At 36.1% G+C, this 24,667-nt stretch overlaps 1 protein-coding gene across 2 annotated transcripts in view; it reads left to right on the top strand.

Annotated features, from left to right (window-relative positions):
- Positions 1–24,667, top strand: part of CDKAL1 (CDK5 regulatory subunit associated protein 1 like 1) — a 668,649-nt gene that overhangs the window by 408,495 nt on the left and 235,487 nt on the right. For both annotated transcript variants that reach the window (XM_027874274.1, XM_027874355.1), the window contains one exon: positions 19,224–19,369. In XM_027874274.1, the coding sequence (XP_027730075.1) occupies positions 19,224–19,369 (146 nt within the window). The remainder of the gene's footprint in view (positions 1–19,223; positions 19,370–24,667) is intronic.

The raw sequence follows: 24,667 nt of genomic DNA, 5'->3' as shown, positions 1-24,667 counted from the left end.
TTGATGTGTGAGGTACTTGAAAAGTGAGAAATGATAAAGTTGGAGTTTTGTTTGTATTCCTCCTGATGATATCCAAATGCCTCTTTGAATATAGAGTTTTATGAACAAGAAATTTTCAAAACTATCTTTTTAAAAAAATCTTATTATTGCTTCTCCTAATACTATAAGGAAAATGTCTTAAACAAGATTTAGGCCCTCTTCAGTTAATTGACTAATGTATGTTGCCTTTTTTTAATGTATACTTTAATCTTAAAACATTGAATGGAATATCTTTATTATATCATATTTAAATTTAATCTTGTATGTTTATAAATATTTAATAATTATGTAAAGAGTAATTTTCACATCCAATTTATGAATGAAGATATTAGATAGAATCCCTGAATTTCAGAGCTGGAATGGAACATATAAGCCATCAAGTCCACTGGAACCATAGTATACTTGAACATGAATGCCCTCTAAAACATTCCAACAAAGGCCATGTACTATTTGCTGTCTTATGATTGGTGCAAAGTCCAATGAAACTATCACATCTTTGTCCTGGTCACTATTCCTCTTTTAATATGATTGCATTATTTTTTTTTTACCTTCCAAATCATGTCATTTATTCATTTTGGTACTGCAATCCATTTAAAAACCGAGATCATTTAAAGGTGAACTACTGTCTAAGTATATTGCTCCCCCAGTATTTATACCCTGGCAAACCATTTCGACAGATGGGCTAACTCAGGTTGAGAGTAACCAAAGGGTCTCAAACCTGTTGGTGAGTTAGGGAGTTGTCTATCCAAGCATGTGAAGATTGTTCCAGTGGAATAGGCAAATGAGAAATATTTGTTTCAGTGGCCATGAAGGCAACTGAAGCAGGCACTGTGGAGTGCTTAGATCTTGGTTAGACATTGAAGATGCCAAGGTCATCAGCTGTATCCTGAGCCATCACTAGTCACCTTGACTTTTTTCTTGCTACTGGACCCGTATTATTCTGGAAGAGAGAGGCCAGTGATTTCATACAATTCTGCCTCACTTAAATCCAATTTATGTGTAAATAAAAAGACATTACTTATACCATTTTATCATTTTTACCTACTTCAAAGTCCTGTGGAGACAGGCAAGTAATGAAGCTCTGGGAGCTAGAATCATATCCCTGTACACAGGTGGCCCAGGTCATTGAGTCATCTTCCCATTGGACCGAAGCAGCAGTGAGATTTGGCAGCCTGCCACCAGGTGTCCTTTTTTAAGGACCACATTGCTCACCTTCTGGCTTGAGGAAGGAGCTAGAAAAGGTACCCAAAAATTGTCTGCTCCACCCAACTCTGGCCTGTTTACCACAGCCAGTAGGGATCCCATCCTGAAGTCGAAACATAAAAAAAATGTTTGTGAAGATCATTCCGCTCACCATTGGTACATGGAATGTCCACACACTTATGGACAACACAAAATCCGGTAGACCTGGAAGACAAACAGCTCTTGTTGGGAGGGAATTAAGCAGATATAGCATAGAAATAGTAGCCCCAAGTAAAACAAGGCTGGTAAATGAAGGCCAGCTCACCAAAGTAGGAGCTGGATACACATTTTTTCTGGAGTGGCCACAGTGATGGGGGAGTATCATGAAGCTTGCATAGTCAACTTCATCAAAACTAAACTAGTCAACAAGTCTGTATGCCTACCAAAAGGAATGAATGACAGGTTCATGACAATGTGATTGCTACTTGCAGGAAAGCACTATGCCACCATCATTATTGCATATGACCCCACAATGATGAACCCTGATAAGATGAAAGAAAAATTTTATGAAGACCTGGAGATCCTCATTATCTGTGTGCTGAAAGAGGACAAACTTGTAATTCTGGATGAGTTTAATGCCAGAGTAGGCAAAGTCTATCACACACGGCAGGGAGTCCTTGGGAAGAATGGAGTCGGAAACAATAGCAGCAATGGTCATTTACGATTGAAGACATATGCAACTCAGGATCTCATCACCAGCGCTGTCTTCCATAAAACTTCTTGGATACACTCTTGCAGCAAACGTTAGCATTTAATAGTCTGTCATTATAAGGAAAAGAGACAGAAAAGAGGTGATAGTGACGAAGGTGCTGTGTGGTGCAGAGTGCTAGATTGATCATAGATGTGTCGTCTACACTAAACATTTGAATTTAACAAAAGCTGCACTCGCGCTTCACAACAACTACCAGACGACCTCCTGTCAGCAGATGAGAGCACTTCTCCGTGCTTGAGCAGTTTGTTGCTAACTTAGAGGGAAAGCTAAGCCAACGCCCTGTTGCCAACAGTGGAGCAGAAAAGGAGTGGGCGGCTTTCACAGATTTGATGTACAGCACAGCATTTACTCATCTGGGCCAGAACACTCACAGGCATCAAAACTGGTTTGATGAAAATGATGGGGAAATTCAGAAACTGCTAATCAGAAAACTCCACAGGGTTTACCAGCCGGATAATTCATCTGTCTCTAAGAAGGCAGCATTTAACTGTATCAAAAGTAAAAGTAAAGTGCAAGTGAAGCTTAGAGAGATGCAAGATTCTTGGGTTAGAATAAGGCAGAAGAAATTCAGTTTTACATTTATAGTAAGAATCCAAAGCACTTTTATAATTCCCTGAAGGCTATTTGTGGGCCAAAGACCTATGGTATATCTCATCTACACAGCACTTTGGAACCATGTTGATTGGTGATAAGGACATGATCCTGGAGAGATGGGCTGAACAATTCCATAGCATTCTCCACGGACCATCATCAACCAATGCGGAAGCCTCTAACCATGTACCTCAGGTTGATGTCAGTCCCTCTGTAGCCAAACTTCCAGCTGAAGAAGGGGTTTTGAATGCCATTTTGCTCCACTCGTGTGACAAACCTCTTGGTGCTGATTCTACTCTAGCTGAGATTTACAAGGCAGAGGGTCCACTTCTCATACCAAAGCTGACTGACATCTTCTGGGTTATATGGCAGTAGGACGTTATGCTCCAGGAGTTCAAGAATACCTCCGTTGTCCATCTCTGGAAAGGAACGATCACAGAGGGGTCTCTCTCTCGCCCTCTCTCTTAGTCATTGCCTGCAAGATCCTTGTCAGAGTCCTCCTTAATAGGTAGATCCTTCACCTGGAAGATCTTTGTCTACTTGAGAGTCAGTATAGCTTCAGAAAGGGCTGAGGAACTGTTGATATGGTGTTTGCTGCCCAATGACTCCAGGAGAGATGCCGGAAGCAGAACGCAGGCCTGTCCACAAAACTGACCAAAGCCTTTGATACTGTCAGTCACAAGGGCTTATGGAAGATCATGGCAAAATTTTATTGCCTAGAGAAATTCATCAGTATTTTGCACCAGTTTCATGATGTCATGCTTGCAAGGGTTCTGTATAATAGATGATGTTCTCACACTTTCTCAGTCACCAATGGAATGAAGCAGGGCTGTGTGCTTGCTCCCATGCTTTTTTTTCCCCTTTTTTCTTTATTTTAAACTTAAATACTAATACTTAAATACATAATAAGAAAAGGAAAAGAAACACCATAAACTTAAATACAAAATAAGAAAAGGGGGGGAAAAAGCACTGCTCTGTGCGCAGCAGAATGTAAGAAAAGATTCAAAACATACAGCAATAAATTTCCATTTCAAGAGAGCTTGTATAATAAATACCACGCATTGTGTTCTGAGTTGTTCATCTTTTCTTTGCTTACTTGTATCGCTTCTTTGGCAGTGGGGTTAAGTGACTTGCCCAGGGTCACACAGCTTATAAGTGTTATGTATCTGAGGCCTTATTTGAACTCAGGTCCTCCTGAATCCAGGGCCGGTGCTCTATCCACTGTGCCACCTAGCTGCCCCCTGTATCACTTGCTTTTTAACATGATGTTTTCAACAAAGTTGTTGGACATCTTCAGTGAGGATGAAATTGGCATCAAGGTCAGCTACTGCACTGATGGGAATTTATTTAATTTGAAAAGGCTATCAGCCAAGACTAAATTGGAGGGATAGTAGGTAGGTGACTTTTTGTTCACAGATGATTGCGCACTTAATACAGCCTCTGAGGCTGAGATGCAAAAGAGTATGGATTGATTTTCTGCCATTTGTGCTAATTTTGACCGGAGCATTAACACCAAGAAAACACAGATCCTCCACCAGCTGGCACCACATCATCCATACATGAAACCATTGGTTATAGCAAGTGGAAAAGTTTTGAATGCTGTGGATCAATTCACTTATCTCCCAATATGCTTTTGAAGGATATCTACATAATGAGATAATGAGGTTGACACACATGTTGCCAGGGCTAGCTCAGTGTTTGGGAGGCCCTGAAGGAAAGTGTGGGAGAGAAGAGATATTAGGCTGTCTACCAAACCTATGGTCTACAGAGCCATTGTGCTGACTTCATTGTTGTATGTCTCTGAAATCGGGACAGTCTTCTAGCTTCATGCCAGGAAACTAAATCACTTCCGTTTGAATTCTCTTTGGAAGATTCTGATGATCACCTAGCAAGGCGAGGTACCAGACACTGACATCCTTTCTCAGGCCGAACTGCCAAGTATTCAAATGCTACTGCAGAGAGCACAACTCAGATATGTTGGCCACATAGCCTGAGTGCCAAACATGTTTGCCTAAAGGAATATTTTACGGAGAACTCACGCAAGGCAAGAACTCACACAAAAGTCAGAAAAGGCGATACAAGGACACTGTCAAGGTCTCTCTAAAGAGCTTTGGAAACGATTGTGAGACACAGGAGACACTGGCACAGGATCCCCTCTGCATGGCGTGCTTGCATCAAAGAAGGTGCTTACTGTGCTCTCTGAGCAAAGCAGAACAGCCGAAGTTCAAAAGAAAGATGAGAGGTGCAAATTTAGAGACATCTCCACTCCAAATGTTTATGTGGACCATTTGTGCCCGACCTATGGTAGAGCCTTCCAGGCTTGTATTGGTCTGATCAACCACAGTCAGACACACTGTACCTTGACCCTGACATAGTGAGGTCATTTTGGTTCTCTTCAAGCATGAAGGACAAATAACCAATATCGCTCCCATTCTGCAGTTGTGAAGTTGATTTTTTTTTTTTAGCCAAGGGGTAAGATGACATTTATCCCTAAGAAATTTTCATCTTACCTGATATTCTAGCCTTTTAGTATGTTGATACTGTCATTCCATCTGTTTATTAGCCTCCTAACTTTGTGCACTCACAAATTTAATAAAAAATAGGACTTAAGTCATAGATAAATATGCTAACCATTATCAGCTTCAGACCAGAATCCTGGGGCACTCAGCTGAAAGTTTTCTTTCAGATTAATGACTACTCTGGGTTTACTCAATCAGTTTAGACTCAACCTAATAGTACTATTGTTTAATTCATACTTCTCCATTTTTTCCTCAAGATTATCATGAGCTTTTGCCAACTGCTTTACCAAAATCCAGGTAATGTATATCTAGAGCATCCCCTTGATCTTATCATTCTACCCTGTCATAAACAAAGTGAGGTTAGTATAACCTGACCTGCTCACGAGGAAACCAGGCAGCGTCTTTGTGGTTTGTTTGTTTTTCTAACTTTCCAAAACATTGTATTCTTATTGAGAGTACAGAAGTTTCATCTTAAAAAGAAAAAAAGCCCAAGACTTTCCTTTTTTGTATTGATTTTTTTCTCCTAAACTTAACAAATACCAAGTAAAGTGGGCATTTCCATGCACATAATGGAACAGAAAAAGTGTCTTACACATGAAACTACAGATCTCTTATGTATAGCATGCTGTATTGATAAGTTCAACTTATAGCTTTCAAAGGTGTCCTAATCGTCTGTTATTCTTCTTGGCCTCTTGTTTTCTGAATTTTTTAACAATACTCAGTGACTCTCCTTCCCTCTTTCCCTCCTTCCCTCCCTTCCTTCCTTCCTTCCCTTCTTCCTTCCTCCTTCCTTCCTTCTCTCCTTCCTTTCCTCCCTCCCTCGTTCCTTGCTTCCTTTCTTCCTTCCTTCCTTCCTTCCATCTTTCTTCCTTCCTTCCTTTCTTCCTTCTTTCCTTCCTTCTCCTCTAATCTTCCCCCATTGGAAGAAATTGTAAAGAAAAGCTCTTGTAACAAATATGTTTAGGCAAGCAAATCAAAATCCCAGTTTATTCTCATGCTACAACTTTGTGATCATCCCTTCTTTTACTCCATGTTCACTGACTTTTAAATAATGTATTCTGTAATTTTCCTGGAATTGATGCCACACCATAATTTGCAGGCTTGATTTTTCTTGACGTTTTTGAAAATTTAGACACTGACCATTCTCTGGGGTTTTGCCATCCCTTTCCTTTGTTCCTCAGTTTTTCACAGATCACTGACAATGTCTCATGGTCATTCATCAGTTCTTTCTTTTTATTCCTCAGGTGTCATTAATCTGGGCCTAGTAATGCACATATATCTGTGAGAGCTAGGTGTTCTCTCACTATCTCCCTATTTTTCTTGTTTTTTTCATCTCTATTTGCCCTTTGGGGTTTGACCTTTCCAGTCCAGAGATCATTCTCCTTAGTAGAGAAAACAGAAATAAAATAGAAGTTTGAGCAGCTCATCATTCTGTATTTTATCACTTATCATTGTCCTATGCACAGGAGCAATGGGCTTAGCCCTTCATCAGCCTTCCTCTTTTCCCAAGTATAGTTGAGACAAGCTAAAAAGACCTATAGGTTGTCCTTAGAATACTATAAAGTTGTGACAGTGCCTTGCAGTGCTTGTCATACTAGCAAAATCATGAATTAATTTCTCATCATGGCACAGAGATGCCTGGAATTTCAAAAGCTGGTGCATTGGTACACAAACTTTGGCAAATCATTTTGAATTTGATAGGTTTAAATAAGAGGCTTGTGAAAGATTATATTTCTTTCATCTAAGCATTAGTTTACCTAAATTTGTTTAAGCCCACCACTGACTTGCTACCAGATATTGAATTTTTTCAACCACAGAAAGTTTATAGGATATCATCTAGTAAAATGTAGAGGGGACTAAAATTTGTGTTGGTGGAGGGAGTGCCCACAGTGATGAAATCATGAATCATTAAGAGTATTGTGATTTACCTAGAATTATACATGGAAAGAAGCAAAGCCAGAAATAGAACTTTTTATCCATAGATACTTAAATTATATCCTAGCCCACTGAGTCATATTATTTTTCTTTCTTTCTATTTTTCAATATGAATTTTTATTATTTTATTGAATTCCTCAAAGTAGCTTCTTGCTAATTTGATTGGTATTTCATTAAAAGTACAAATTAATTTCGAGAGTCTTACATTTTTGTTATTTTGGCACAATGTAGCCATGAGGACTCTCACTATTTAAATGGTTCTTTATTTCCTTAAGGAGGACTTTGTAATCCAGACAAGTCTTTTGTGTGCTTTGGGAGGTCAATTTCCCATATATTTTACTCATATTGTAGTTATTTGGAAGAGGACTTCCCTTTCTGTTTATTTCCTAAGATTTTCAAAGTAAAACATCATATTGTCAACAAACAGGGATATTTTTATCTTCCTTTTACATATCTTTATTCCTTTAATTTCTTCCCTTGTGTCATTGCTGTTGCTAGCATTTCTAGAACTTTACCAAATAATAATGGGGAAAGTGAGTATCTTTGCTTCACTCCCATATTTATTGGAAAAGGTCCTAGTGTTTCCTCATTGCATATGATATTTCTGGTTTTAGATAGATACTTTTTATGATACTAGAAAAAGGATTCCCCTATACTTATGCTGTGTAGAATTTTTAGCGTGAAAGAGCATTGTATTTTGTCAAAGGCTTTTTCTGCTTTTGTTGAGATGATTATGTGATTTTGGATGGTTTTTTTTTAATATGATTGATTACATACATTTTTTTTTCTTAATGTAGCGTTACCTTGGCATCTCTTTTATAAATCCCTATGATTTCTTAGATAAATTACTATAATCTGATAGGATTTTGTTTAAAAATTTTAAGTAAATGTTCATTAATGATATTGGCCTATACTTTTCTTTCTGTGATTTATGTTTTCCTGGTTTATATATTAGGAATATAATTTTCTTATTAAAGGATTCTGTTAGGGTAATTCCTTTATCAATTTTTGAGAAATTTGTGAAGTATAGGTATTAATTATTCTTTAAAAGTTTGATAGAATTCTCCTGTGAATTCGTCAGAACCAGTGGTCTTTTCTTTGGTAGCTCTTTTTGCATCTAGATCTTTTTACTTTTCTGGGATTGAGTTATTTAATATCTTTATCTGGTCTTCCAATACTTTGCATATTGAAGGCATTCCTCTATTTCTTTTGTGTTCTCAGTTTTGTTAGCATATAACTGCATACTCTATTCTGATTGTTCTTTTCTTCTGGTTTTGCTGTGATATATTTTGTTTGCTATTATGTTTTGACTTTCTTCTTTCTTGTTTTTAATAAGATTAAATACTGGTTTATCAATTTTATTAGTTTTTTCAAAGAGCCAGCTTTTAGATTTAATTATCATTTCTATGGGATTTCTTGTTTCCAATTTATTTACCCGCCAATTTTTAATATCTCCTCTTTTGTGCTCATTTTAGGTTTGTTTACTTGTTGAGTTTCTAATATTTTTAAAATTCATATTCAGTTCATTAATACTCTTTTTTTAATGTGTGTTTTTTATGGATTTAATTTTCCACTTGGGGACTACTTTAGCTGCATCCCACTAATTTTTTTTTGTATTTTTTTCATAATTATCAGTTTATTTCACATGGTTATTAATTGTTTCTATGATTTGTTCTTTGACCCACTCATTATTTAGGATTTAGTTGTTAAGTCTTCATTTGGGTCTGTATCTTTTGTTTGTGAACCAATTACTATTTTTATTGTATAATGGTCTGTAAAGGATGTATTGGCTATTTCTCACTCTTTATATTTGTTTGCAATATCTTTGTGCCCTAGTGCATGGTCATTCTTTTGGTCAAAATTCCATGTGGTGCTGAGAAATAGGTATAGTCTTTTGCTATTCCATTTAGTATGCCATAAGTCTTTTAACTCTGGTTTCTTAAGCAATTTGTTTGGTGACATATTTTCTCTTTTGTTTATATTTATATAGAACTAAGAGAGGAATATTGAAGTCTTCTATCACTGTTATGTTACTCTATTTCTTTTTGTAGCTCAGATATTTCCTTTTTGAATTTGGATGCTAAGGCATTTGAGGCATATGTTTATTAGTGAGATTGATTTGTCATATGTGGTTCCTTTCAGTATAATAGTTTTCTTGTTTATCCTTTTTTATTTTTTGAGTGTTTTTGCTTTGTCTGATAGCGTGATTACAACTCTTTCTCTTTTATTCACTTTTCTACTTACATTAATTTTTTTTTCATCCTCTCAGTTTTCTTTTGTATATGTCTTTGTTTTTTACATGTGTTTCTCTCTTAAGCAACTGATTTTATTACCCAGTCTGTCACTTTTGTTGTTTGTTTCATTGGATCCATTCACATTTAAAGTTTTAAGATTTAGGTTTATATTTTCCTCCATCTTTCATTAATATTATTTTTATGTTATAATTTTATCCCTCTTCTGCTTCGAATACAGTGTTATGTTCCTTCAATTGCTTTACTTTAGTCTTTTTAAAAAGTGGCATTCTTTTACATGTGAGCTCTGGAATTTGTCTAAAGTATTCATGGGAATTTTCATTTTGGGATCTCTTTCAGGAGGTAATCATTGGATTCTTTCACTTTCTGTTTTACCTTTTAGTTTCTTAGATATTGGGGCATTTTCCATTATAATTTCTTGAAATATGATGTCTAGGCTTTTCTTTGATCATGGTTTTCAGGCAGTCCAATGATTCTCAAATTGTCTCCCCTGGATCTCTTTTCCAGGTCAGTTGTTGTTCCAATGGGATAGTTCACATTTTCTTTTTTTTTTTTTTCATTCTTTTGACTTTATTGTTTCTTGACGTCTCAGGGCTTCATAAGCTTCTACTTAACCAATTCTAATTTTTAAGAAAATTTTTTTTTTATTTAGTCAATTGGGGTAAGTGACTTACCTAGGGTCACACAGCTAGTAAGTGTCAAGTATCTGAGGTCAGATTTGAATGCAGGTCCTCCTGACTCCAAGGCCAGAGCTCTATCCACTACACCACCTGGCTGCCCCAGAAATTATTTTCCTTTCTGTTCCCTTTCAGTCTTCTCCAAAGGTCTGCCATATCTAACTTTTCTAATATTCTATTCAAGTCATTAGTTTCTTTCTCGTTCATTTTTTGGTTGGAGGACCGTTGAATCTCCCACTAGTATGGTTTTGCTGTGTATTTCTCCCTGTAACCCACTTAACTTCTCTTTTATGAATTTGGATACTGTGTCACTTAGTCCATATTTGTTTAGTATTGATATTATTTCATTGTCTGTTGTACCTTTTAGCAAGATGCAATTTCCTTTCTTATCTCTTTTACTTAGGTCTAGTTTTGCTTTGACTTTGAGGCCTGGATTGCTATCTGTGTTTTTTTTTTTTTTACTTTAGCTGAAGCATGATAGATTCTGCTCCAGCCCCTTACCTTTACTCTATATGTGTCTCTCTGCTTCAAGTGTGTTTCTGATAAACAAAATATTGTAGGATTCAGTTTTATGGAAGAGTTCATCCTATTCACATTCACAGTTACGATTACTGTGTATTTCTCTCTATTATTTTTCCTCCTGTTTTTCCTTTCTCTCCTTTCAGCTTTTCCCTCCTCAACAGTGTTTTGTTTCTCTCTGTCACCTCCCCTGGTCTGTCTTCTTTTTATTCAGTCCACCCTCCAACTTAATCTCCTCCTCTCCTACTTTCCTGTCAGGTAAGATAGATTTCTATATTCAACTGATTTTGTATATTTTTCCCTCTGTGAGCCAATACTGATGAGAGTAAGGTTCAAGCAATGCCCATCTTCCACCCTCCTACCCTTCCCTTCACGATAATAGGTTTTTCACATCTCTTTGTATGAAATAATTTATCCCATTCTGCCTCTCCCTTATTTCTTCACTCTGTGTACTTCTCTTTCTCATCCCTTAATTATTTTTATGTCATTCCCTCAAATTCACCTTATGCCTATACCCTTGTCTATGTATTTTCCTTCTAGCTGTACTATTGGTGGTATAATTTTTAAGAATTACAAGGATCTTCTTCCCATGTAGAGATGTAAACAGTTCACCTCCATTGAATTGATTGTTTTCTCTTCCCTTTTTACCTTTTTAGACTTCTCTTGGGTCTTGATATGGGAGATCAAATTTTTTGTTCAATTTTGGTCTTGTCATGAAAGCTTGAAATTCTCTCATTTCATTGAATGGCTGTTTTTTCCCTTGAAGTATTATGCCTAATTTCGCTGGGTAGGTGATTCTTGGTTGAAGTCCTAACTCAGTTATTTTTTGTTTCTCCTTTTCCATTTGGTGAATTGTAGTTTGTAAGCAGTTGTTTTCTTTTTCTAAGCTGCTGGCTTATTTTTTTTCATAATTCCCTTGCATAACTCTAATTTCTTTTCCCAATTTTTCTTCCACCCCTCTTATATGATTTTTAAGCTCCTTTTTGACCTCTTCCATGAGTTCTTTCTGGGATTGAGAGCACTTCCCAGTTTTCTTCGGGTATTTACTCATAGATCTTTTGATATTGTTGTCCACTTCTGAGTTTGTATCTTGATCTTCCCTGTTACCATAAGAACTTTCCATGGTCAGATTCTTTTTTTGTTGTTTTTTTGCTCATTTTTTTGGCCTTTTCCTTTCTTTTAAATTTGAGCCATGTTCCCCAGGTGGAAGGGGCATTGTCTCAGACTTCTTGTGCTAGGGGCTGCAGGCCCTGGCTACCAGCACCAGTACCTGGTGCTGTACTGATGTGGCCCGGAGGCCCACAGGGTGCCCTTGTGCTGTGCTGTTCTGAGAGGGTGGGGTGGGGGTGGCTGGCACTATTGGAGGCCATAGGGGTAAGGCAGCTTACCTGATGCTGAGCCAGGGACCTAGTGTTGGTATCTGGCATGTTCCTCCTCCGGGGCTACACTGAAGCATGTGGTGGTCTGACCACTAAAGGCTGCCTCTTTGCCCAGGACTATGCTGAAGCACATGGCAGTTCCTGGGGCTGGAGTCTGCCAGTTCCCCTGGCTACACTGAGGCCATCAGAAGTCTTGGTGTTGGCATTTGCCTGTTCCATCACACTCTTAAGATCTCCTGCTGGTTTGCTGAGGTGGGGCTTGCTGCTGGCTTGCTGGGGCACTTTCTGTCCTGAACTTATCCAAGTGAGAGATAGGCCTTTTCACTGATCTTCCAAATTTCTTGGGCAAAATGATTTTTACCCCATCTTTTTTCTGGTTCTGCTGTTCCAGAATTTGTTTTGGGGCACTATTTTATGGTTGTTTGGAGGTGAATAGGAGAGAATTACAGGCATTTACTGCTCACTCCATCATCTTCCCCAATAATCTCATTTTGACTAATTGCCAGATCCCCTTACTGCCTCTGGCTTGAGATCTTCTACAGCTGCCTCTGATGCAGTTGCCACTTCCAAGACCTATATCTGGTGTTCCACAATGTGGGCTCTAAGCCAGCCCCAACCCTATTTTCACAGACTTCTCCTTCTGACCTTCTAAGTTGTCTTGTGTTGAAAATATATCTCAGCCTCAACCTTTGGTTGACTCTGCTGCTCCAGAATTCAATCTGCAGTGTTATTTTAAAGGGATATGGAAGAAAATGTTGAGAGAGCTGGGCTGCTTCCTGTACTCTTCTATCTTGGCTCTCTACAAATCATGATTATGCTTATTTTAACAGAAAGAGAAATCATTTACCAAATGGGACAATAATAGAAATCTGAATATTTGAAGACTTACAGGACTTTGAAATCACTTATGGCAACTCCCAAATTTTACCGATGAAGAAATTATGACCCAGAGCAGAATCACAGAAGCTTAGTGTTAAATGGTCCAACCCTCTAAGAGAGCCTGTTCTACTTTTGTATTGCTCTAAATTTCAGTTTTTGGGAATGTCAGAACTTAGTCTGAAATTTCATTTTGCTCCTTTGAAACTTCTACCCGGGGCAGCGAGGTGGCACAGTGGATACAGCACCGACCCAGAAATCAGGAAGACCTGAGTTCAAATTCTGCCTCAGACCGAACATTTGACGCTTACTAGCTGTATCACCCTGGGCAAGTCACTTAACCCCAACTGCCTCACCGAAAATCTCATATATCAACTCATCAAATACTTGATGACAGCCATCATGTCCCACCTCAGTCCTTAGTTCTCTAAGATAAATGTAGCCTGTTCTTCATGTTGCTTGGTCTTGAGGCCTTTCACCAGACTTAGTTTTCTCATTAATAGTGGCTAATAATAGCTACCTTTTGTATAGTGCCTTAAGGCTTGCACAACACTTTATACATATTGTCTTATTATATCCTTATTGGAGGTAGGTGCTGTTATTATCCCTGCTTTAAAGATGAGGAAATTAGGATGAGAAAGGTTAAATGGTGTGTCCATGGTCACACAACTAGAGTCTGCAGGATGAGAACGCAGAGCTCCTTGATTCCACTACACTGCCTAGATGCCTTTCACTGATAAAATAAATCTCACACCTATATTAAAAGTCTTTAAATAAATACAAATATTGATGATTGTCAGTATTGTTAACGTTAAGCATCATCATTAACATTCTCCCTTTTCTGGACACTCTCCACTTTGTCCATATTCTTTCTAGAACATAACCCCTGGACCTCAACACATTTATTAGAGATGTGCCTAGAGTGCAGTAGGATTCATTTGTCTAAAGTAACACAGCTGTTTACTGACCAAACTGTAATTAGAATCTGCCAGTGGATTTTTTTTTGTGACATTACGCTCTGTGAAATAAGAAACCAAGATTTCTCTCTGATAAGCTTTAAATCAGATAATTAGGCCACAGACAACTGAGAAGTAATTATTTCTTATTATCCATCTTTAATAGTCTATTTCTATTTTATTCCTTAATTATAAGTGTCTTAATGGGGCTATTGATTTGACTGAGTTAAGTGGTCAGTTTAATCCAGTAATGGTTTCACTGATATTTTACTGACCTGGCTAGTTACTGAGTCTTTCTTGTGGTATTTTATAGACTTAACCTTCAAAAAAAATCAAACATAAAGGTTACAAACTAATGTGATTATAAAAAAAGATGTCAGGATATACTTAGTATCATATGCTTTATGACCAAACACTTGTTGGAACCCAGATATCTGATTTCTAGCCTGATATAATAACCATAGATTTTACCAACAATTTGTTTTCTTGCCTCCTAAATTCTTCATTTTTCTCCCTTGCCTGCACAGGGAACAGATGCCATCAAAATAAAAAGCCACTAATATCTCTTAAAAAGAAATATAAATAATTAATAAGTAATTAAAGCAATTAATAAATAATTAAAAATTAAAAAATAAGTAATTAAACACAAAACATTGTAACGCTTTCAAACCAGAAGTGAATGCCAGAAGATTCCTTTCTCATTTCAATACCTCCATATTGTACATGTTGGCTGTTGATTTTTGAACCAAGGATGAGATTGGTGATGGTAAGAATTAGAAACTTTTCATACTTTGTCTGAAAGCCACTGAATTAGGAAATGCCTTTTTTTTTTTTACTACAAACCCTGAAAATATATTCCATGTTAGCTCTTTGCCCTAGATGTGAATTTTTACATTTTAGAATGAGAACTGTTCATCAATGCTGATTCCAAATTGTATGTAAATGAGATTGATTTTTCACCAGTATCAGTTCTACAATGTGAGGGGCAGTTTGGAAGAGTGAATTAACTAGGCCTCAGAGGCAGGAGGCCTCCAGCACATCTGACTGCATGACCCCAGACCAGTCCTCACTTCACATCTGGGTGCTGTAACTCATTTGAAGACTGCTGAGTCTGAAATCAAATGCTATTCTGTATTGGCAGCAGTCCTTATACTAATGAAATTGCCTGTCTGGGACAAAAAAAGAATAAGAATCAAAAAAAAGATTCTTTCCTTCATATTTTCTTATGTTTCTGTAACACCAGCATTAGCTTGTTTGTTCTTTAGATCTTAAAGATATTTTGTCCTAACTGCAGAAGGAGGGGAGGAAAAAAGTTAGGATGTCATTTTGATATGAGAGTAAAGCCAAAGAGGGCTAAGTAGCTGAGAATGGTGATAACAATTTCAGTCATTTATTTAGAGCTGAAAGAGGCCTTCAAGTTGAACACTTTCAATTTATAGATGAGGAGACTGAGACAGATAGAGATTAAGTGGTTTGCACAGGGTCACACAGCTAAAAAGTGTCTGAGGCAGGATTTTGACCCAGGGCTACCTGACTTCTGAGTGAAGCATTCTGTCAGTTACTATAGTACCACACTGTCTCTAATGCTGTAAAATCAAGTGTGGTTAGTACAAAAGGGAAGGATATTAGAGATATTGCTAAGATAGAATCATTAGGACATTGAAAATGTATTTGATACCAAATAACTTACAAGCCAATTTTTGGTACATAACCCATTCATAAGTTGGTGATTGCATGTATCTGATTGTGTACCACATACTGGGTAGGAAGAAGGAGATCAGAAAAACTCTAGGGTAGTTGAGTTTATGAAGTATTCTTCAAAAGTAGTGATATCTTTGAGCTTTCCTTCCTATCCAGAAGTAGCTAGATGGCACATTGGATGGATCACTGTGCTTGGACTCAGGAATACCTGAGTTCAAATCCAGCCTCAGAAACTTATTAGCTCTGTGACCCTGGGTAAGTCACTTAACCTCTTGTCTGCTTCAGTTTCCTCAACTATAAAATGGATCAAATGAGATATGTGTAAAGTGCTTAGCATAGTCCCTGGTATATAGTGAGGCATTTAATAAATGCTTGTTCCCTTCTTTCCTTCCTTCCCTTATAGTATGCATAGGCTCTTGAGCTAAATATGTCCCTTGTCATGTTAATTTGTTGCTACTACCAAACCTGTTGAGTGGCAGGGTTGTATAATATGGAACCAAAATTAACCATATCATAAATTTAACTATAGGGTATATGCCATATTTAATAGCCAAAGGAAAAGTTTCTAGATGTATATAGCCAGTCTTATATTTGGCAATAATGGTAATTTATATCCTTAAATAATTTTACAAGGCAAATTTTCATCTAGTGTGTTACCCTTTTTATAGCAGTTATCTACCTGGGATATTTCAAAGAAAAACACTGAATTGCCTCTCATGACACTTGGTTCATTAGTTTGTAATGTCTTTAAAAGAAGTTAGAATAATTATCATTCACTGTTATGCTTGGGTCTCTCAGACATGCTATTCAGGTGATAAGGCAGTATCTCAAGAGTAATTGCCAAGAAGTGTAGCTGGGGTCTATATCAGAATGATATAGAAATTCCATATAAATATCAACTATAATTATTTCTCCTCATAGAACTATTTTCCCAGTACCTGGTGAAGTTAGCGAAATGAAAATACTAGTGTGGGCAGGGAGGAGACAAAAACACAGCAGGCAGAGAACATACATATAAATATATAAAACAATAGATACAATAATGATAAGTATATTGACCAGACAACCTCACTAAAATAACTGAAGGATTCAGTAAGAATTCCATATGTTTTAAAACTATTCTCTAGTTTATAAACTTTATAATAACAATTTTTTCAGTATTGGGCTTGTCCATTACAAAGCACACAGGCATTGTTTATTCTTGATAATGGACAGCATAATTGTCCAAGAATTATCCAAATGTTTATTTTTACCTGGAAACTTTAAAGTTTATCTTCCTTTTGGGTGTATTTCTAAGAACTGTTGTAAGTTGACCACAACATTGACTACTTTTCTTTTCCCTTTCAGAAAAAATCTATCTTTTAAAATTAACAATATTGTAAATAATAGACTCTCCAAAAGATCACTCCCTGAAAAGAAGAAAAGGGCTGGGTGGCAGTGGAGATAATTCATATGTGGAAACCCCTGTACAACTCTCGAAATTATTCTGTGGCATTTACTGACTTTAATGCAGTAAGATCTTGACAACGTTTTTTGCAAGGATATAATTAACATCAACAAACAAATTAGATAATATATGGCAAAATACAGTATTTTAAATACTACAGATGTCTTTAAATATGCAAAATATTTTAAGAAAAAAATAGCTTTCTTGATATCTTTTATTACTGTTAGCCTCAGTGCTCCTGTGCCTTGAAATTGATGATCCAACTGCCTTCCTCTTTGGAGGGAAGAAGTTCATCAATGTAAGGTCTACTGCCTTAACACCTTCCCTTCACTTGTCTTCATCAGCACCAACTTCTCTGATCCTCCTCCTTAAACTTTGGCACTGTTCTGAGATTAGTCCTTAGGCATCCACAGGCCACTGTCCTAACTTCCTTCATTTTATATCTGCTTCCTTTTAACTTCTCTTGTTTGTAAGTGTAAATGTTTAAGGGTTTTTATACATGTATAACGATCCATTTTCTTAGACAGGCAAGGTCTTCATCGATCAGTGGCGAATTAGCTGGCTTTAATGTCCAACTTCTTTAAGCCTGTATTAGCAGTAGCTCAATAAATATTGATTCCATGATTGATTATATTATTCGGAAAAGATTCAGTCTGAAAGAAGTGTTTTGGATCCACTGTCAGCTTGTTCACAAACAAAAGAAAAATTGTCTCACCCCAAAACTAGGGCATCTCTGTACTTAAACACACAATGAATTGTGATTCCCAGTGTTTACATCTAATGAAAAAAGACAATGTCATTAAAACTTTAGAGCTTTTATTGTTTTCTTTCTTGAGACGATCTAAAAACATTAGTTTAACCAACAAACTTGTTTTTAAGCTCTTTTTGTATCTCGGACATCTCTGATATTTCACATTTATATCACTTCATATAATGACTTCTGATAATTCTGGGGGATTTTGTTTGTTTTTGGTTTTAGCTAAGACCAGATATAATTAGAAATTTCCAAACACTTGCTCTTTCTATTAATATATTTGGGGTATTCACTTTTTAGTTAGGAACCCTCCAAGAATTTCTTAAAGGCGCATATAATATCTAACACTTGGTCCAACTGTTCTGGAAAACAATTTAGAACTATGCCTAAAAGTCTATACAACGGCACACATTTGACTCAGCAATACCACTTCTAGGTCTGTATCCCAAAGAGATCAAAGCAAAGGGAAAAGTATGTATTTGTAAAATAAAAATACTTATAGCAGCTCGTTTTATAGTGTCAAAGAACTGGAAATTACAGGGATGCCCATCAGTTGGGGAATGGCCGAACAAGTTGTGATACATGAATGTGATGGAATACTTATTGGGCTATTAGAAATGATTATCAAGATGGTTTCAGAAAAACCCCAGTAAGACTTATGTAAATTGATGCAAAGTGATGTGAGCCGAACCAATTTTGCATAGTATTAGCAATAATGTAATGGTGATCAACTGTGAAAGACTTAGACTCTGATCAAGGCAGTGATCCAAGACAATTCCAAGGGGCCCTTGATGAAAAATGCGATCCACTTCTAGAGAGAGAGAATTGATAAACTCTGAGTGCACACTGAGCATATTTTTTTAAATGCGTGTCTTCTTTTACAAAATGGATAATATGGTACCTGAGTTCAGATCTAGTCTCAGACACTTTCTAGCTGTGTGGGCAAGTCATTTAACTTTTGTTTGCCTTAATCCTCTGGAGAAGGAAATGGCAAACCACTCCAGTATCCATTCCAAGAAAACCCCATTGACAGTAGTGACGTGCTATGATCCATAGGGTCACAAAGACTCAAAAACAATTGAGCAACTGAACAACAATATGGAAATATGTTTTGCATGACTTCATATGTATAGTTGATGTTGCATGCCTTCTCAACGAGTGGGAAAGGGAGCAAGAGGGACAGAGAATTTGGAACTCTAAATTAAAAAAAAAAGAATGTTTAAATGTTTTTAAAAATATAACTGGGAAATATCTTAAAATCTATATTTTAAAAATACCCAACAGTTCTCAAATATAGCTATCTAAAAGTAAAATTGGATAACATGGGAAGTCATGGCTTTCCTGTTCACTAGATGACTTCAAGCAAAGGCCTGGTCCTGAATGCAGGCTGTACAGGGATTCTTCTTCAGCCACAAGCAGGGCTAGATGGCATGTGAGGTCTCTTATAAATAAGAGATTCTTTGATTCTATGAAAAAATAGTATGGATTAGCAGAAACTTTAAAAACTCTTAAATACTCTCTTTGAGAATATGTGTATTTTGTAAACATTTGGAGAATTGGTTTTGATGTGTATGTTTCTTGATTTGTCATTTTCAAAAATTCGTGTTTTCTTCCACATTTTTAGGAAATGGCAAAAATCCTCAATCATCCAAGAGTCTATGCGTTTCTGCACATACCAGTACAATCTGCCTCTGACAGTGTGTTAATGGAAATGAAAAGAGAATACTGTGTAGCGGACTTCAAACGAGTAGTGGATTTTCTGAAAGATAAGTAAGTACCCATGAAAATAATAATTTCTTTTTTTTTTAGTCAAGAATTTATGATAGAAACGTACTTACTTGCAACACTATAATTAAAGGAACAAGAGGAAATGTGAATACCTTTGGAAATTTTCAAAACCTTTGTGTTTTCTAAGAAATATGCCCTTGATGTGGTTTCTTCTTTCTCCTTGGCTTAAACCACTTTACAACTCTTTATGAAAACTTTAATTTATACAGAATTGATAATCTTCCTACAACAATAAGAATTGTGATTTTTTTTCATGCTAGATCTAAACCAAGTTCATTTCTTTTTGCCTAATCTCCTTTAAAGTGACTTTTTGACATTTTATACTTAACTTTGACCAGTAGAGGGGCCCAGTCATGGCCTTGGCAATGGTTAAATTTTAGGGAGGAGTATCTAAAATTGCCTTTATACATTCATTCATAGAGTTTTCTTTAAAAATTGTGATTTATATGATAGTTACAGATTTCTGTTTTATCAAAGCAAAGTTACTATTGACCAAAGTTAATTGTTATTTACACTCAGACACAAAAACACATTTTATTTCTTTAGAAAATCTTCACCAGCACTAATGATACTCTTCAGAGATCATCATCATAAAATGTTGAGTGCCTGCTTCTAGAAATTAGGAAATAAATGTGAGTTACCAAGGTCATGTAGCATCACTTTAAGCCCAGTGTAGCATTCTCTCTTTGTTGATGTGTAGTGTTGTTTGGATATTTTGAAACCTAGGACTTGACACTTTCTGGGAATTCCTTTTTTTCCCCACATATTTTCTTAGCAGTTGAACTTATTTCTTTATTGTTCAGTTGTTTTCAATTTGCTGTGATGCCATGGACCATATCACCGCAATACTGTCCATGAGGTTTTCTTGGCAAAGATACATTTCCTTTTCTAGTGGATTAAAGCAAACAGAGGTTAAGTGACTTGCCCAGGGTCACACAGCTAGTAAGTGTCTGAGGCCAGACTTGAACTCAGATCTTCTCAATTCTAGACCCAGTGCTTTATCCACTGAGCCATGTAGCTTCCCGAACTTACTTTTACCTGTTTCTGTTATCCTATTAATGTTAATGTACATTTTTGTCATGTTCAGTTACTACTATGATGTGACTCCTTTTTGAGTATTCTAACGTAAGTATTTTTTCTATCTTTAACCAGTCATTCAACCTAGTTGACCATGTTTCATTTTTAAAACTATTTCTTCCCTCATTTATTTTGACTTCCCACTCCTTGAGTCTTTTTTCTTCATGCTTTCTTTTAGTTTATTTCAATCTTAGACACTTCTGAATTATCCTGACCACATAATATTTAGATTCATTAAAATACAAATAACTGTTTGGAAATGCATGTCAATGAGCTGAAAAAAAAAGTTATAGCAGAAACTCATAATTTCCGCTGAAAATAAAATGGTTAAATTTATACAGCTTACAAATGTAGAAACAGGGTAATAATGCTTCCCTAGTACTTTCAGACTTCTAGCAACAATGTAAATGTTGATCAAGAATGGAAAGTTGTTTGTTTTTTTAATTATAGGTGTTTGTAATTGATTTTTTAACTTTTTTATCTTCCTCTTTTCCTTGTGTTTATACCATCTCAGAGTAACTAGTTTGTCTGGCATAAAAGAATCCTCTTGCAAACATTGGCACTGATAAATGGAATGTTTCGAAAGTGCAAATGCAGTACTGCACCTGTGAAGTGTCTTGATTCTTACCTATTGAAGCAATAGCAAATAATGCACAGTTCATGAATCTTTCACAATTCTTGCCAAGTGTAGACATGCTTTTTGTTACCTAAAGTAGCCCAGAACACTTTTTCAAACAGTTCTTTGTGGGAATGGAATAAAGGGAAATTCAAGAATCAGTATCTTTTCCTTCCTTTCACTTTGGGGTAAAGTTGACTCATTTCTTTAATGTATGACCTTGTTGATTCTTAACTAAGCAGATGGCCTACGACAAGATTCAGCCTCATAGATGTTTGTGATGAATGTACCTGTTATGTCTGTCACATCTTGAGCAGTCTCATCAGCATCATTAAACCATCCCTGGATAGGGGGAAGGAGAGGGACATATTTTGAAAATTAAAGTACCAACAGAAGATAATAAAATAATAAGTTATAGACAGGGTAGAAGACACAGCTGATCTTCTATCAGTCTTTTAAGTCATGTTTATTGCAGTATCAGAGGGCTTAGCAATTCTGAATTTAAGATATCAGACTTTTAGGGTTGAGCTAGTTCATCCTCTACCTATTGAGAAATCCTCTCAACAACATCCTGATACTTGTTCATACAGGCTCAACAAAAATACCTCCTAGTGAAAGGGAGCTTATTATCGTCCCAGGCAGTCTTTTTCCTCAAATCGTTTTCAACTAAGATAGAGAGAGATTATGTACTGAAAAGATCTTAAGGAGAGCATTTGCTACTGAATTTTAGCCATCCTTCTTATTTTTCTGTGGCATATACACCACTTTCCAAACATTGAATGTTTTTCTTCCTGTTTGGAAGAAACAGGATTTGATCAAATGGATTAATTCCTCAAAATGTTTGTTTTGCAATCTCCAAAGCTTTGTGGTTCCCCTATCTATGTAAACCGACCCATGGTTTTGGGAAGCTTACAACAATCTTTAGCATTAAATTTGGCTAATTGAATTGGGTTCCAATCACATAGAAAGTGCCTGCTGGTGGTGCCCTGTTTTCCCATGTGCACCAGAGCCAAAATGAAGGAGGCTTCATAATTTGTTGTTGTGGAGGAATAACTAAACTTTGTAAAATTGTTGTTTAATTACAATGGGATTTCCTTAGTTTTTCTCTTCTCTTTCTATAGCCTTTAATGTTGGTGTGTTTTGATCAAAACTATGCCTTTTCCCCACTCCTCAGCTCTATTGTCATGTAAAGTGTAAAACATTCTATTTGGTTAAGTCATTTAAAAATAAATCTCATTTTTTTTCCTCTTAGCAGTGTGTTTCTGGTATCTAAAATTTTGCATCAAAAATTTAAGGAGCCAGCATCTCAGTCAATTTCCTCAAAGGATCCAATATTTTAAGTCCACCCACAACATTTAAAACTGAAATCCAGAATAAAAGTGCTTGCTTACCTGAAGCTGCGGGTTTTAAAACTGAAGAACTCAACAATATTTATTATAGAGTTTAATATTTCTCAAACAGTGGAAGTGAAATCCTTTTAATTAATTTTCTTTACAGTTGAAATTGGCCCATGTTTTTGCTCGAAGCACTACAGGTTTACATATGAACCAACTTGAAGCTGATTCATTATTCTCTTCAGTTGTTTGAAAGTTGGCAGCTATTGTAATAACAGCAGCTGGATTTCAGATAACCTAGTAGTTCTGGCACATGTTGGGCCATATGGGAATTTATTAAATCATGCAACCTTTGCAAAAAAACAGTGTCTGAATTACTTAATATCCAATTTTGAAACAGCTGGTCACAAGAAGACAATTATCTCTGACTTAAATTATTTCCTTCAGACTATTGATAATTTAGTAGTGAATTTAATAATTAATTTGATATCTTTTTTTAATACCAAAAATTAAGTTTTTGAAATATAACAGACTCTCTAGATTTTGGAGTTGACTGTGTTACATACAACAATAGATGAGATTACATTAATGTACTAAATATTCCAAGTCTTTTAAAAATTTGTATAAATTTTTGTATAAATTTAACATTGTATAAATACCATTGTATAAATTATTAAGAAATCTAATTCTTATATTAAGCAATTACATGTAAGAATCTTGCTACTTCTGTTCATTTTTTTCTTCTTGTGATTAAATTCAAATAAAGTCCTCCTGTCTTTCTCCAACAATTTCCTTACTGTCATTGCAAAAGAACCACCAAGGCCTATCTTACTTCATGCTGTATTGCATCTCAGAAATCACATTATTCTTGGTGTAATGGCTGAGCAAAGTAACGTTTATGAATTTGTGCGTTTGTAGATTTTTGGTTATCCCTTTGCAAAATTTCTCTGATTAAGGTACAGAGTTGAGGTTCAGGGCCCTAATAATAAACAATTAAATGGCACATAAGTTTTACTAAGAAAATTTTGAAATAAAAAAATTTAGATAATGTCTTTTTCAAGATTAATAACTTTAGAAAATACAGAAAGTAGTTTTCTGGTTAAGACTAACTCATCAGATATTATTACATTTGGTTTGGTTCTTAATAACTTAGATGACTTTGTGATCTCATCAGAATGGATATTTCTCCCATTGAGATAGACCACTGTCCACCTGTACCTTCATATTCTCCACAGTTCTTTTCTGTAACCATTCATAAATCGTCCAGAGAATCTATCCAGTCCTCTTGAGGCCATCATGAAATTTCTTTAGCCTTTGAAGGGTACCAGTCAAGTACGAGCTCTATCCCCCTATTGTTTCTCTTTCATACTAAGTAACTGCCAACCATCTTTTCCCAAACAGGCATGGCCTTGTCTACTCATGAACAAGTAATACTTTTTTATCAGAATACTTTTACCATATGTCTTTCTGTTGCCATGTGAGTCATCTCTAATTTTTATTCTTCTGAGAACGTAGTGTTCCTTTATTCACATCCACATAGTATTGCAGTGAGAATATTGATGTTCAAAAGAATTTATTTATTTATCTATTTTAGTTTCAAAATGCTAAGGATCATTGATAGCCTTGTACAGTTATTTTTTGTTTGTTTGTTTTTTATCCCAGTCTAGTATCTGAGTATCAATTACTTAACTCTGAGTCTACCTCCTTTTTTAAAGTATATGCCATGGTATTTTTTTTTTTTATTCTTACATGGAATTTTTATTCTTACATGGAATCTTGCCCTCTGACACATTTTGAAAATTGATTCGAGTATAGCGGAGAGTACCTGAACTTGCAGTCACAGTATCTAGGTTCAGATCCCCATTTTTTCACTGAAAGCAATTTAACTTTTCTGGGCCTCAGTTTCCTTATAGGTAAAATAAGGAGATTGGACTAGATAGCATCTAAATTTCCTTCTGACTCTAGATCGACGCTCCTAAGATCTTATGAATAAGAGCATCTGAGCACTAAGAATGAGAGTAGTCAGTGTTGAATAGTCTTAATGAGCCTTCTCCAGTGATTCTGACACTTAGAATGTATCAACAGAGAGAGAAGGAATGCTTACAAAAGCGTAACATACTATTATTGAATGCAAGAGAGAACACAGAAGGAAGAGGGTGAAGAGCAATACTGCTTATATAGCGTGTTTGTGGTGTCAGAGTACCTTTAAAATTTTAACGCCATTCTTCCATATTTTATTTTATGATAAAATTT

This window comes from Vombatus ursinus, unplaced genomic scaffold, assembly GCF_900497805.2.
Source record: "Vombatus ursinus unplaced genomic scaffold, bare-nosed wombat genome assembly UNPS02000577.1, whole genome shotgun sequence".
Taxonomy (NCBI): domain Eukaryota; kingdom Metazoa; phylum Chordata; class Mammalia; order Diprotodontia; family Vombatidae; genus Vombatus; species Vombatus ursinus.
This window is presented reverse-complemented; position numbering and strand designations above follow the sequence as displayed.